The 16,731-nt window shown below is 45.8% G+C and overlaps 1 protein-coding gene across 2 annotated transcripts in view; it reads left to right on the forward strand.

Annotated features, from left to right (window-relative positions):
- pear1 (platelet endothelial aggregation receptor 1) overlaps window positions 1-16,731 on the forward strand; it is a 101,946-nt gene that overhangs the window by 46,259 nt on the left and 38,956 nt on the right. For both annotated transcript variants that reach the window (XM_084336022.1, XM_084336023.1), the window contains exons 3-5: window positions 11,436-11,537; window positions 11,919-12,019; window positions 14,640-14,732. In XM_084336022.1, the coding sequence (XP_084192148.1) occupies window positions 11,436-11,537; window positions 11,919-12,019; window positions 14,640-14,732 (296 nt within the window). The remainder of the gene's footprint in view (window positions 1-11,435; window positions 11,538-11,918; window positions 12,020-14,639; window positions 14,733-16,731) is intronic.

Raw genomic sequence — 16,731 nt, forward strand, 5'->3', positions numbered from 1 at the left:
TTTGCCCATTCCTTATTTCATTATTCCTTTTTGATGTGAAGAATGAAGAACGGACCCACGTGACAAGTACATATATCAAAGTAAAAGAGAGGATAGTGTAACATTATGCAAGCACATACCGTTATAAATAAATACATAAATAAATGCATACATACTGTAAGCCTACATAGGCTACGTAGATAAAGATATATTTTAGTTGTTCTTTTCATTTAGACATGATCTTTTATGGGAAGTAATAGCCTAATATATGGAAATAGCCTGTGTGGTCGGTCCCAAATAGTGTTGTCTAAACGCACGTTACCCATTCCTTATTTCATTATTCCTTTTTGATGTGAAGAATGAAGAACGGACCCACGTGACAAGTACATATATCAAAGTAAAAGAGAGGATAGTGTAACATTATGCAAGCACATACCGTTATAAATAAATACATAAATAAATGCATACATACTGTAAGCCTACATAGGCTACGTAGATAAAGATATATTTTAGTTGTTCTTTTCATTTAGACATGATCTTTTATGGGAAGTAATAGCCTAATATATGGAAATAGCCTGTGTGGTCGGTCCCAAATAGTGTTGTCTAAACGCACGTTACCCAACAGATATCCTAGTTCTGTGGTCGGCAATAGGCGGCCCGCAGGCCGAAATTGGTCTGCCGGCAATTATATCTGTCCGATTATTTTGAGAATATGATTTATTTATTTTTTAATACGTATATCAGACTGACTATAGGCTAGGCTATATATTTAAGCTATAATGTGCAAACAGAGACCACCACCTAAAGAATGCTTATTATACTTTGTTTTATCCATGTTAAGAGTGAATAACAGGCAGGCAGCGAGGTGCAATGTATAGCGCTTGCTCAACAATAAAGTCGGTGGACAGCGGCTGGTGCTGAAATCAGCATGATATCAAATTAAAACACCAGTTCAGTAAGTCATTCAAACTTTATCTTTACTTATATATGACTGTGATGGCAGCACACATGTGATCAGTAACAATGCGATTAAACTAACGTAAAATCGGAGCAAAATAAGGTGAATCCGCTTCAAGAAGACGAGCTATAGGTATATAAGAATTACAACAAGACATTTATTAACTAAATAAAAAATACAATTTGGCTTTTAATAAAATGTATAGCCTAGCCTATAGTCTGTCTGATATACATATTACAAAAAATAAATAATTCATATTCTCAAAATAATCTGACGGTCAGATATTATTGCTGGCGGACCAATTTCGGCCTGTGGGCTGCCTATTGCCGACCACTGAACGAAGGTTATCCTATAACCCTAGTTATATGAATACTGGCTGAGCGTTTCGCTCTGCCTTTGGGAAGAATTCGTTGCTCATAGCACCTAATGTACCTCGCTGAAAAACGTTCACTTGCACCTTTACATCTAACACTGCCATGCCCACCTCCGTCCTCCGGTCCCATAAATCCCGGGGCGGGGGCCCATACTTCCTCCTTCCGAGTCTGAATTTCACATGAGAAAACAGCCCAGGGTCCTCAGGGCATGAAAGCAAAACGCTCAGCCAGTATACAACCAGGGCTAATTGGAGGTCCTGGTTAGGGGACAAATCTTGTTTTAACAGGCTTGACCAGAGGAATATCCGCTGTATATAAACAGGTACTATGGTCGCCCCGAACGAGCGTATGACCCACCCGCTCGCCTAGCTGAGGTAATGGTCAGGAGACATGCAGTCTTTGGAACACAGCTGCTCCAATAGCTTAAGCTCGAGAGGTTTAAAAGACACCCAATAGCCTAACCAGGGCTAATTGGAGGTCCCGGTTAGGGGACAAATTACGTTTTAACAGACTTGAGACGCTGTGCACCCAGAAAAAAACTTTTTCCCAGAGGGCGGCGGAATAGAGGCTGCGCCCTCGAAGCTTATGACATGGGGACATAGCAACAGCATATGCCCCCAGTATCGGAGCCGAGGGCCTATCCAAGATAGACTGTTTCCTTACAGAGGGACAGAACCGAGTCTAGAGGACATGACCTCAGGTCCAAATCCTCAGCCCGCCACCACTCTTGAAAATATGCATCACGGCCTGCTTGAACCGTGGCCATGGGCGGAGCGCGCGCGCCCCGCTAATGGTATCAGCATCAATACCTATTTGTCCCATATTCAACCTCACAGCGACCAGGCCACTTATCATGCCGTGCGCCGAGAGAGGGCTCCTGAGCCCATGGGTATAGACCCTGGCGGAGCCCTTAGGCGTTGGATTGGAACGGGGAACCAATGGGCCGGACCGGCGCCACCAGGATAAAACCTGTGTCCCCTAATGAAACCGCCCGCTTTAAAACTGCGACAAGCAAGATATGGTAATATCCGCTCTGACGCTGAACATGACGTCAGGTCAACCTGGCCGGGCGGGGACCCACACGTACTCTTCTTACACGTCATCATGTTAAGGCGTACGGGGATACTCTCCGCGTGACGAGCAGCCTTGGAGAGGCTTCTTGTCATCATATCCAACGTCAGGTTTTGTCTTAACACTTTGAGTGCCAACGACGAGATTTCTCGTTAGTTCATGCCAACCGTTCAGTGCCAACGACGAGAGATCTCTCTTTTTTTTTTTTGTATTAGCGATTTCCATTCATATTTCATCAATCTAGCCTCACGTTACCACTGGAACTCTCTCTGAGCTACATTGGGAAAATACCGCCCCCTATCGTCTCTCCCTATGGTACTGCACCCCTTTGGATTGTATTGAATGAAACGCATGAAACTCGAGCCGATCGGATTCATTGTGGACCATCAGAACAGCGTGGAATCTGTGTTTCGACCACCCAGCGTTGGATCAATAAACGCGATCGATATTTGGAATGGCGATCAGGAATTGGAATAATCTTTTTGGAGAACATCTGATCTGAGGTAAGGAATCTATTTTACCAGTCTTGGGATAATCAGAGCTTTTTTCACAGAGATATCAACGTGGGCCCTATGTGTGTGTGTGTGCTGATCAGGAAATGGATAATCGATTTTTCAGCCCGCTTCTATAGCGTGCATAAGTACACATATACTATCGATAATCTAGAAGGGCGATTATCACAGAATCTTTATATTTTCCTGAAACTTTCAAAAAACAAGAGTTTTTCAAAATGGTATAAAACAGAAATGAACGGATTTAAAAAAAACAATCCGTTTCGACAATGTTGACTGCAAACAAGTCATTGATAAGCGACGGCCATATTATACACATAGCCATAATTTAAGATATAGTTTATGCGTTTGCAAATATGAGAGCTCTATCATTGAAGTGGTCGTTGGCACGCAACAGGGTTCCGGGGCACCGGACCTGTGGCACTGAAAGTGTTAATATAGGAAAAAAACCTTTTAGAGTTTTTTTTCCCCTTCAGACAGCCTCATTTAACCACACACATATGAGGCGTAAATGTGGCCCTTTTGGCTTTCCATACGTAGACACAGCAGAATGACGGGGCGATCCTCATACAAACACACACCTGGGGCTGTCGGGCACACTCAATTTAAGCATAAGAATAACTAAAGTATTCTTATTTTAACGAATGCGTAATGCCGTTCGCCGAACGGAACTATATTGCCAAATAATATTTCATATTTAATCAAAAAAGGAAACATTACCTACGTGTTGCCCTTCTGATTGCCCCGGTGTGTAGAGTGGCTGCTGGTCATATCAAGCTTCAGTACTGATTCATCCGTATGTCATGTATGCCACAAATGCCAACATGAATTGAAAACGGGGGGCCCCCGATGCAAACAAGACGAAAGTCCCCTTCCGGTCTCCGCATCAATTGTGTGTACCGAGCCATACTGCATTGATAATAACATTTTCAATCAATCAATCCATCAATACTGGGGAAGATAAGCAGTATTGTTTACTGCTGTCTGAGCTCCTCCATGTACACGTCCCGCGGGGGCAGGGCGTTCAGCCCGAGCGCGCCAAGTGGGGCATACAATACAGGCTGTCCGGTGCTCATGCCTAGCAGTTGAACGGTGCGATGGGCAGCAGTGGACAGCCTCAATGCTACGTGTCACCGCGTCCGGCCTTACCTGAGCGTGCCGCGGTTCGACTACCGACCGCCCGCCGCACATTGACACTCTCCAGCCATCTACCGGAACAGCGACGTGATCTGAAGAAGGTCCGTGAAGCTCGTCGGGCACCCAGCGATTCTCCATCTGGACACGCTGGGGGAGTCCCGGAAAGGACTTCGGTAGTTCAATATTATTTTCTTTACTCCTAGTATCCAAGTTCTTCACTGTTAGCAGATGCGTGTGAGCAGTCTTCTCGCGTGAAAAAACGAAGGAAGGAGGCTGTATGGGCACCGCCCCGGGATTTATGGGACCGGAGGTGGGCGTGGCAGTGGTAGATGTAAAGGTGCAAGTGAACGTTTTTTCAGATGTACATTAGGTGAATGCTTCCCAAAGGCAGAGCGAAACGCGAATGCCAGTAATGAAATATAACTAGGATATCTGTTGCGTAACGTGCGTTTAGACAACACTATTTGGGACGGACCACACAGGCCATATATTAGGTTATACTTCACATAAAAGATCATGTCTAAATTAAACGAACAAAACTAAAAAATATCTTTATCTACGCTTATGTAGGCTTATGCATGCATTTATTTAAATGTATGTATTTATTTATAACGGTATGTGCTTGCATAATGTTACACTATCCTCTCTTGGCTTTTACTTTGATATATGTACTTGTCACGTGGGTCCGTTCTTCATTCTTCACATCAAAAAGGAATAATGAAATAAGGATGTTCATGAACTCTGTTCATCCTGTTACAATATTTAGCCTTATTAGGCCAACATTATGCTTTTCAAATAGACAGTTGCACTACAGTGCACATCTACTAGCCTACTGCATGCACAAATTACGTAATTACTTTAATATTCATTTTATGAAAGATAATGGTGAAAACAACCTTTCAGTACATACTGTAGCACACTATGATGAGAATGTTTATGTCTTTTCATCTATGTCTAATACCATCTAACTACAAAGGAAGGAATCTCTGTCTGCGTGTCTGCATGTCTGCCTGTCCTATCTCAAGAACCATTCATCCAATTGACTAGTCATAATGATAATAAAGTTTTATTTAGGCTACTATCTTAAGAAACATTTATGGGCTATTATTCCCTCTGCTGGCCACTGTTTGCACGCTGTCATACCTGTCCCCTTCTCTTCCTAACTCCCTTTAGGTGAGCCCTATAGTATTATGATAAGGCCTTCTGTTCCTCTTAGCAATGGCGAGTGATTGAGGGAAAGAAAACAGTGAAAATGTAACACACCTCGTCATGTCTGTTGCTGGAGTGGATAATATTTGTCACCACGTTATGTTTTCTGGGCAGACTAGGCTATCAAACACTTTGGCAGTATTTTATTTAATACCCTCTTTGCACTACTGACCCAGGTTAAAATGCTGTGGCATATATCAAGATACATTTCCACAGACGCACGTTTTCCTTTCATCTACGATCATGCTCTTTATTACGTTTTTTGTAGTCTAATATTTATTTATTGAAACTATCACAAGGTCTCGTCTTGACTTATCTTTAGTAGGTATAGTTTCCTCTTAAGCATCCATTATATTATATATAATATTAGATTGATGTAAAATTATTATGACACCTGACCTGATATATTAAGACTTCATTCATAAGCCTATACAAGTGAAATAATCGATTTGTGTAGCATGGCTTTTGATTTGATTTGATTTGAAGTCTTTATTTCGAACATGCAATGAATACAACAAACAATAACAAAAAAGAAAAACAACTCAATCTGCATGTTCGAAAAGGAGTAGGAAGAAGTATACACTTATTTAATCCTACCCCTTTTCCACTACTCAAATGAGTGTACTATTTTAAACATAAAAAAGAAAAGAAAAGAAAAGAAAAAAAAAAAATATATATATATATATATATATATGCAAAACAAAAACAAAAACTATATATGTATAAAATAAAATAGAAACAAAATAAAAATGTAAACACCTGTGAATATCAAGTCCCTTCTTCATCCCTGTACCTTGTGAACATAATTTCCTTATACATCAGTTTGAATTGTCTCATGTTTGGACATTGCTTTAACACCACATTAAGACTGTTCCACAGTTTCACTCCACATATTGAGATGCAGTGTTTTCTCATGGTAGTGCGTACGTTTAGCACCTTTAAATTGTGTTCTCCCCTCAGATTATAACCCCCCTCCCTATCAAAGAACAATTCTTGAATGTTTCTTGGAAGTGCATGACTTTTTGCTTTATACATTAATTGTATGGCTTGATCCACTTTTCAGCACCACTGTGAAGGACAGCTCCTCCTTACGATGTAACCTTGCTGCTCTCCCTTAGGGAACAGTTATATTATCGTATAGCTTATGCTCTGCTCTGTTGGAACTATCCCTTTATTCAGTCTAATATTGAATAATTTTCTCCACATGCACACACCCATCCGCCTGGCCACACCCACATCCGCTCCTCTACATAAGCGGGGTTGTGGCCACACCATCAGCTTCTTCCCTATTTTGACCACCGTAAAGTGCCTGTATACACCACTTTAGTTTAGTGCCGAAATAGTTATTGGAGAAGAGGAGCTGCGTTGACATTATATCTTTGTTTTCTCTCTCACTATTTTTAGAGGAAATACAGCGATAATGTCTTCGCCACCGGAGTGTCTAGATGATGATGATCATTCTGACCTCCACCGGCACTTCGCATTAGGGGCGCGCATCGCTGAGCAATCCCCGCCGGCATTGTCTCCGGCTCTGCAGCTGGACACTATGCTTGGGAGGCGGTCGGCTGTGTGCGGGCTTCTTCTTCTTTCGTGTAACGTCAGAGGCTTCTGCGTTAGCTAGTGGCTAGCGATAGCCGGTATGAGCTAACTGTTAGCCAGTTAGCTGTTTAGCTACGACGTTAGCTGGTGGCTGCGCTCGGCTGGAGACGTTAGCTTGATGCTATCAGTTAGCCTAGAGTTAGCTGTTTAGCTTGTGCTACAACCATTGGCGCTAGCCGTGATAATAGCGGGCCCTGGCACTCTGACTACGACGTCATCTTTGGCAGAAGATGTCGTCGGGCCTGCGCCATGACCAGCTGCAGGAGGGGGGCGTCACGCCGGAGCGAGGCTCCGGCCATTGCCTCTTCTGGCCTTGCCAGCGAGAGGCCTTTGTCAACGTGGTGGACCAACCAACCTGTGTTACGGCCTTTCGTCCTGCGTTCGTTGGTGCAGGTAAGGTGTCCATTGGACATTACCCCACTCTTCCTTCCTCCCCCTCCCGAATGTTTTTGGTTAATAACGATGTCTTTGTTTAACAAAACATATGTTACTTCACTACATTTGGAGATACGACGTGTGGTGTGAAAATTGTCTTGGTCGCTTTGTATAGCTTAGGTTAGCGTTGGCCAAGGCTTATGTCTTCTCTCTACCTAAGAACAGCGTTTTTTTTTTTTTTTTTTTAACTTTCTTTTTTAGCGTTTATCGCTTTTTCTGGTCAAGCATGACCGACAGAAACAGGTTGAAAATGGGATGTAGAGCAGGGGAAGACATTCTGAGAAATGACGGCGGGTCCGGGAATCGAACTCGTGTCCCCCAGATCCGTGACGAGCACGGTTTTCCCCGACGCAGAAATAGCGCCGAGATATGCGGTGAGCTACGGGAGCTCCCCTACAGCAGCGTTGTTTTTTACGTGAGTATGATGAGAAGTTGTGTGTGTTCATGTAACGTTTAGACAACGTGGCTGAGCCCACAACTGGCTGGGTGTTACCCTACAATGCTGTGCATAGTGGCATATGATCGAGGGCCTGAGTCCCTCTCTTAGCTTGTTTTTCTTTACTTGAGGGTAATGATGAAAATAACAAGTGGCAAGTTTTTTTTCACACATAAGCAGAGCTGTGGGAAACCTGTTTTCAAACAAGGTTTTCGGATGTGGCTGGCGTGCATGATGTAAAGCTTTTACTCTACACATTTGGCGTCGTATCAGGGGTGAGGTGGTGAGGGGGTGGGTGAAATTATTCCCCGGTTTGCCCCTGCCCCCCCCCCCCCCCCTCCCCTCAAATATGATTTTGTTTACAAAATGTGTGTTGATTCACTATATTTTTGGGGATACGGTGTAAATCCCTCAGCTTCTGCTGGGGTTGTGCTCTTGCTTAGAAAGAGGCAATTTATCTGAAAATTGTTTGGTCGCTGTTATGTAGACTTAGCAAGGCCTGTGACCAGCACTTGATCGAGGACTTATGTCTTCTCTCATCATAAAAAACGGCGTTCCTCTTGCAGTAGTGAGAGTGAACTTTTGCCCTTTTTTATTGTGATAGAGGGTTGTGTGTATCGTGTTCATGTTTAAGTAAACATGGCATTGAATCCACCACAACTGGGTTATGTGTTGGCCTACAGAAGTTTACATGTGTAGCTCTTGTACCAAGGTCCTTGGCCCCTCTCTTGGTCTGTGTTTTTCTTACTTTAGGGTAAAGGTGTAAAAATTCAGGTGGCAAGTTCGCACATGAGCCTGAAGCCATGTATAAAGCCAGTTTTTGCACAGACGATGTTATCGTCTGTGGCTGGCGTGCAGAATGTGAAGCTGTTACCCTAACAGGTATAATGCGCTTTCATGTAGCACGCTATGACTGGTGTCATGGCTCTGCTTTATTGTTGCATCATATCAGGGGTGAGGGGTCATAAGGGGTGGGCTAATAAATCCTTCCCCCCCCCCCCTTTACTGATTGGCCGGGAGGTGGGACCTCCTGCCTGTCAGTTTCCCTGTCGGCTGAGGGGCAGCGTGTCACAGGGAGGGGGAAGGGGGGGGGTTCCCTGGTTCCACTCCATGTTAGGATGGGTGGGTCACAGGATTTCCCCCCGGCCATGGGATACGTCACTGGGCACGTTTTCCTATTGGCCAGGAGACATCCGTGAGGTTACAGGCTCTGTGCTGCAGACCGCTGTCTTTGTCAAAGTTGGATGATGCGATGCATTCGAAAACTGTTCTGCTCTTCTCTCTATTACAGTGTGTATTGGGCCGTTGGTCACTTGGCCCAATTATTATTGCATGTATCTTTTTCAATTGTACTCACGTAGAGGTCTCTCTGGGGGAACTTCTGTTTTCCCCTCTTATGTGAGGAGCAGAATTGACGGGGTTGCCCTCAGACGCGTCATATAAGGCCTGTGTCTGTGTCTTATTGACCGGCTTCCTGCTGCTCGTCCCAGACAGCATGGATGGAACGTTGTCTGGTGTTTCTTATTAGAATTCACCATTGATGTGTTTCGGGTTCTTGACGTGCATATAGCGCTGGTCCTGGGTGCTTCCAATGTGGAACCACGTTATGGGCCGGCGCGCCTTGGTTGCCCAATTCATAGAAACAGCGTTTTTTATGCGGGCGACTAGGAAGGACATTTTTTATCTCTACCGAGCGCCAGTGCACTAGGTTAGACTCGATGACTCATGTGCATCTCCGGGGGGAGATGACGGAGTAGATCATTACATTGGCGGAGGGGTCTCACGCCCATGAGGTGGGCCGCCAGGAGCAGCGCATTCACGTTCTGTCCATCTTGGTGCCGCCCTTTGTGATGTTTTTAGATCGACACGCGTACCTACCCCCCTCTTATGACTGGGGATGGCGGCGTGACTAGGACGCAGGACTGGTTCTGGTCGCGCCGGACCAGGTCAGTTAACCCGTTGTCCACCGGGGCGCAGATCTGCTGTTCTGGTACCCCGAAGGACTTGTGCTTTTCCGGGGGGGAAATGCCGGGTCGGTCCGGGCTTCGCGGGGATTGATATCGTGGATGTGTGTGTCATATGTATGCCACTGCGACTTGCCCATAACAGTGACGTGCTTGGTCCATACTGTGTTGTACCTTGCGCTGTGTTAGGGGGCCTGGTCCTTCTCCATTTGTTTCACTTTTCCCTCCCCCTGCTGGGCAGGGATGGGAGGGGGCTGTCGAGGTGGTTGCTGATGCTACGACATCGTTGACTTCACCGGGCCCCCTTTTTCTGGGGGTCCTGGCCCTCAGGTTGTTCCTAGGGCTGGGTCCTCCTCCGTGCTCCGCTGCTACGCCCTTGCCACGGGGTTGGGTTCTTGACCTTCGACCCTGTGATGTTGGGGACTGTGACAGGGGTGTTTTGCTTCCCGTCCGTTCCCTGGTGGCATGTGGGATGCGCGCCTGAGTGGTTGCGGGTCCTTCTGTGTGAAGGTAAGTCCCACGGTCTGCTCACCCTGTGCGTTTGAGGTGCTAAACCCTCTTCGCACAGTCGGATTTGATTCCCTCCCGTCCTCCTCTAGGGGGGTCCTGGGGGCTCGGGTCCTCCCCGGTTCTGATGGTTGTGGGGGGCCTCAGCGGGTACATTTGTCGAGCTTCCGCTCTGCTCAGCTCCTGTGTTCCAACAGAGCAGAGCGTAAGCTATACGATAATATAACGTAAGGTTATTCTATAACCCTAGTTATATGAGTATAGCGAGCGCTCTGCTCTGACTCACTGAGGACCTTCGCCTTCGGTGGTGAAAGACTTGGGAAGGAGCTGATGGTGTGGCCATGACCCCGCTTATGTAGAGGAGCGGATGTGGGTGTGGCCAGGCGGATGGGTGTGTGCATGTGGAGAAAATTATTCAATATTAGACTGGATAAAGGGATAGTTCCAACAGAGCAGAGCGCTCGCTATACTCATATAACTAGGGTTATAGAATAAGCTTACGTTATGGTATACTGTACTCTGGGAAACACTTGCAGAGAAGCTAGCTTCTTTTGAAAGGTAGAAACCTTCGTAGAACGTTAAGGTACATCAAAACTGTGAAACGCAGCCCTGTATTTTAATGTACAGTGGGTTATTTTTCCATGAGTGAGTCAACAAAGCGATGTGCTGGGAAATGGCCTATGGATAATGTCAAATGCAGATGTGGGAAATGAGCCAGAAAGTGAGCCAGTATTTTCCTTTAAAGAGTGCAGAAGGATAACTCATCATGTTTCTATTTGTTCTCAACATGTATATTATGTATATTGTGGTGGAAAATCAAATTATAACAGTTATGAAATGTGCTCATGAATAATAGAGATACATGAACACTGGTTTAACTGATAATAATACATGTTTATGTATCATCTGTAGGCCTGATAACGTGTTTATCTGTAGACGTGTCTGTCCAAAGGTTTATGTACGACCAGATGTAGGACTAAAATGACCAGATGTACAGTAGGACTAGAATGACCAGATGTCAGGGTGGTAACCAAGAGTATGACAGCCTGGCTTCCTGGTTAATTCATGCTGTGTACACAGTCATGGTAACTAGGATGATGGGAGCCACCAACCAATGGTAGAGAGGGAGGTACCAGCCTGTGTCACAGATGATACAGTATGTGTATAAAAGGTGTAATAATTCATAAGACAGGACTCTGTTTCTTTCTACTTCAATATATTAGTGTGTTTGTGTGCATTGTTTCTTCTTTTCAGCTTCACAACCTCAGTGAAGGAGTCGTACTCGCACCCTTACGACCAGATGACAGAGGAGCCTTGCTCTGATCCCCGCACCTCCTACCGCTGCACCCGCCACAGGTAGCAACATTTAGCTCAAAACACTATCATTGTGTTGACTTCTTGCTCCATTTCCTATTTGTCATGTGCACAAGGATACGTCCCGGTAGGCTGCAGAGCTATGAAGCGCTTACTCGTAAAGGTTCCTCCTCGACACAGCAGTGGAACAAACTGTGAGCAGAAAATGGTAGTCGCAAATATATTATGCAACTTTGGAAAAGAGTATAGACTAAATAATGTCAAATGTTGTAAGAGAAAAAAAGGAAAAACTAAAGTTGGTATTTAAAACATAATGGTAGCTTGTACAGTGTGCAATGAAGGTGCAAAATCCAGTACGGGGTGCAAATATCTCCTACCGTAAGGGTCACAGGAAATTACCTGTTTGATTATTCATTCTTTTAGAATCACCTACAAGACGGCCTACAGGCAGGCTGTGAAAATAGACTACCGTAGGAGGTACCAGTGCTGCCCAGGATACTACGAGAGCCGAGACAAATGTAAATGTAAGTATCACCGCTTGTCCTTGAAACATTATAGTGCAACAGAGTTGACAAGGTCGACTCATTTCATTGTTCTGGTGGAATTACTATCCTTCAGACCGTAGTAAATTTTTGTATTAGCTTGACGAGTTACGCGACTATGTGTCAGGCTGACAAGCCGAGAGCGGCTCACCCTTTCTAGTTTAAATGGCACTTTTAACGTTGGTGCCATGACCATGTGGTCGAGCCCTGTCTCTCCTGCCGCTGTGTTAAGTGGTGTGAGTTTAGAAGGTTGAGTGTCGTGGAGTTGGAAGAGAAACTCACCCCCTTTTGTTGAAAGTTTGTTTAATTTAAAAGATGGGCGTTTGAATTGGCTTGATCATTGTCATCATCATCTAAAATATCTATATTTTTTATATATTTTGTAATGTTCTGGCAACATATTTTGGCTAAATATGCCTCGTTTTATTAATGTGTATTGATAACATAGTGCTGTAATTACATTTTCTAATAAATATGCATGATCAAGGGCGGCTAAGTGGCGCAGTGGGCAAAGCGCTCGCCACTAACGCAGGAGATGCTGGGTTCGAGCCCAGCTCTCGGCGTTGCTTCCGGCTTGGCTGGTCGTTCATACTAATACAATTGGCAGTATTAGGGGGTTGGAAAGCCGGTGGGTGGGGATCGGACGTTGTGGACAGCGACTCCTACAGGTCGGTTGGTGCGCCTGTACAGCAGAATCAGGAAGTATCGGGGGCAGCGTGAGCCTCCCACGCGTTACTCTTCCCCGCTGAGAGATCGCGCTGTGCAGGTGAAAAAATGCGACGGCTGCCTCCTCGTGTATCGGAGGGGACGCGTGAATATTAAAGGCAACCAACTTGTGTTCAGCTTTTCGTTCAGCGTTTCTCTGATTGGCCGCACGGCCAATCAATCAATCCACTAGCACACGCCCTCGCGCAAAGAGAGACGCGGCAAAAGCGCTGATCGAACCAGCGGTGTTCTGTTGTGTGACTGTACTACAGCGGTGTTCTGTTGTGTGACTGTACTAAACACTTCCACCACATGACCGACATTTGACATACAGTACACCTCCTATCTATGTTGGGATTATGTTTGGTCATGACAAAACAATAAAAATCGCTACTGTTAGTAAGCTGCCACCACCCACTTCAATGACAGAGCTCTCATATTTGCGAATGCATAAACTATATCTTAAATTATGGCGATGTGTCTAATATGGCTGTCGCGAAGTCATTGATAAGCGACAGCCATATTAGACACATAGCCACAATTTAAGATATAGTTTATGCATTCGCAAAATATGAGAGCTCTGTCATTGAAGGGCTTCGTTCTACAACGGAGCACGGTCGCTGCTGCTGGAGCTGGACCGAGTAGAGCCGGCGGCGGTGCACGGAAGCGGGGACTAACCACCGCATCGCCCCGCTGACGTTAAAAACGCGAAATAACGTTACTGATGTACAGTGACACCCAGAGTTTCTAGTTACAGTAGTGACGCGTGAATCGAGATAGTCCTAACACTAGTCTGTAACAGTGTTTATTATTAAGAGTCAGATAGTCCTAACAGTGTTTATAGTCCTAACACAGTGTTTATTGGTAAGAGTCAGATAGTCAGTGTTTATTATTTCATAACTGTATGGGCTTTGTTTATACATGTACAGTGACGAGTGAATCTAACTTTGGTTGTTAAAAACGCGAAACATAATAATCAGTCAGCAGCGCTCCACTGCTACCGCAGCCCAACACAAGTGCGTTGGAACAGCAGCCCAAGCTGCCGGCGCTGCCGCGCTTGCTCTTTGGATTTCATTTGGGACGGCTGCGCTTGCCTGCGCGTGGGGGCGGGGGGGGGGGGCGCGGCCAATCAGAGAAAAGCCGAACACAAGTTGGTTGCCTTTAATATTCACGCGGAGGGGACACGTGATGCAAGGCTTCGTCCACATTGCAGCCGACCAGTGGGAGGCATGGTCTAACAACTTTCGAGACAGGGGAGGGTAGAATTGGATAATATGAAATTGGGATGGGAGAAAAATAGAAAATGGGGAGAAAAAGTAGATAAAAAAAAAAAAAAAACATGCATGATCAAGTTCAACAACGTGTGCTTTTATTTTGATATTCCTTAATTCCACGTTGAAATTATGCAATACATTGTGGGGTTGCCAAAATAAATCCTAAATAAAATGGGGTTGTGGTATAAAAAAGTTTGAGAACCCCTGATCTAGGAGAGATTCATTCTTAAAGGGACTTTAGACCTTTCCAGTGTCAATGAAGCCTGGAACGCGGTGGTTCACCGTCTCCTCACAGCATGACGGTCCTGGGTTCAAACCCCCTCTCTGTGTGGAGTCTGCATGTTCTCCCCGTGTTTGTGTGGGGTTACTCCGGTCTTCCCCACACCATAAAGAAGACAGGCATGCTTGACCAAGGTCCTGGCATTACAAGCGGAGCTGGTCCCCAGGGGCCAAACAGCTAGGACGGGTCAAACGCAGAGGACGGATTTCCCCAAGGGTTCCATCAAAAACCACTTGTTCTGACTCCTTCTTCTTTATGGAATGTCTAATTCTCTTTGAATGTCAGCTTGTCATTCTTTGTAATCTCCACATAGTGAAACACACATGTGTTTTTCCATCACCAGCTCGCTGCACCAGGGAGTGTGTCCACGGGCGCTGTGTTGCCCCCGACCGCTGCCAGTGTGAGGGGGGCTGGAGAGGGGAGGACTGTTCCAGTGGTGTGTAACAACTCTCTCTCTCTTGCACGCACACACAATCGCATTCACGCCGGCACACACACACACACGCACACACACACACACACACACACACACACACACACACACACACAGACGTCAGGCATGCACACACACTCACACACACACACACACACACGCATACACATACACACACATGCACACATGTCAGGCACGCACGCACACTCACATACAGACACACACACACACACACACACACACACAAGTCAGGCATGCACACACACTCACATACACACACACACACACAAGTCAGGCACGCACACACACACACGCACACAAGTCAGGCATGCATACACACTCACATACACACACACGCACACACACAAGTCAGGCACGCACACACACTCACATACACACACACACACACACACGCATTCACGCAAGCACACACATACTCGCAGGCCCCCCCCCCACACACACACACACACACACACACACACACAAACATTACTAAATCTCACAACGGGAAATTACAATAAAATGGCTGTTAGTCAAAAGCTGATGCTCATACCACAGCAGTCCAACACAAGTAGGCCGTTCCAACGGAAACAGCGAGGGAGCATTACGTCAGCCCCAGTCCAGGAAACAGCTTCAATACACCAGGAGGACACTGTGTCCCACCTCACCATCAACCTCCATTCCACATTACACCCACCGTATCGCCTCTGTGCCCCCCAATAACTAACCCCCCACAAGTCCCAAACGGCCGCTAATGCAAAGTGACCCGCTGTTGGGACTCGAGCCCACGACCTGAACGCCGAGCGCAAAATGTGCTTGTCTTGCATTAATATACTTTCAATATAATCAGATGAATCAAAAGTGCGAAACTAAAACCAGACGTTTACGACGTTTACGACGTTTCTTCGTCGTAATTACGTTTTCCACTGCTTATCGTTAAGATCATTCCAGTTCATCGCGCCCCAGCCGGGTCGAGAGAAGAGCCCTCCTCCGTTTCCCTGTGTCTAGGAGAGAGGGATTTAACTTAAAGTGGTTGATGTCTTGACAGGGGATAATGGTAAGGGGAAATGGAAAATGTTACCCTACTCTCCCTCTTCCATACCCCCCTCCTCCTCTCCTCCTCTCCTCCACTCCTCCACTCTGTCTCTCTCTCTCACTCTGGGCAGAGGAGCTTAAGCCTCTGCCCCACTGCACAGGCCTGTAATACAGCCTTACTGGCACTTCCTGGATGCCTGGCTGTTGAGCTCTCTCTCTGGCTGTGGGAAAGGAGAGAGGGGCTGAGGTTTGTGAAATGCAGAATTCGCTCAGCATTGTGTGCAAAAGAGAGAGAGAGAAGAGAGAAGAGAGGGGAGAACGGTAGGTAGAAAGAGGGCATGCGAGATAGAAGTGAAAGAAGAGGGGAGAAGCTAAATATGAGATGGTGAGTGAGTCTGCAAAAGAAATCCCCACCTTAACCAACAATTAAATCTTGTATTGAGTCTTAAAATCGAATTTTCTTGAAACAAGTGGAACAATCTACCGTGTGAATATGGCCAATGGTGTGATATAAATTCAGCTACTTTCAAGGACTTTCTCAAGTCAAGCTACATTTTCCTGAAACTAAATAAGTGCCTTATGTTGGTGTAATTTCAAGAAAGTAAATTTTTTTTTATTATTCACTTTTTCTCCCTTATTTTTCTATTTTTCTCCCATCCCAATTTCGTATTTCCAATTCTTCCCTCCCCTGTCTTGAACGTTGCTAGACTATGCCTCCCACTGGTCGGCTGTAGTGAGGATAGAAGCCTTGCATCACGTGTCCCCTATGGTACACGAGGAGGCAGCCTGTCGCATCGTTTCACCGCAGCAGCTCGAACTCTCAGTGGCGAGGAGTAACGTGTGGGAGGCTCACGCTGCCCCCGATACTTTCTGTTTCCGCCGTACCGGCATCACCCAACCGACCTGTAGGAGTCGCTGTCCACAACGTCCAATCCCCACCCACCGGCTTTCCCACCCTCTAACACTG

The sequence above is a fragment of the Notolepis coatsorum genome, assembly GCF_963971535.1.
Source record: "Notolepis coatsorum genome assembly, chromosome: 19".
Lineage (NCBI taxonomy): Eukaryota > Metazoa > Chordata > Actinopteri > Aulopiformes > Paralepididae > Notolepis > Notolepis coatsorum.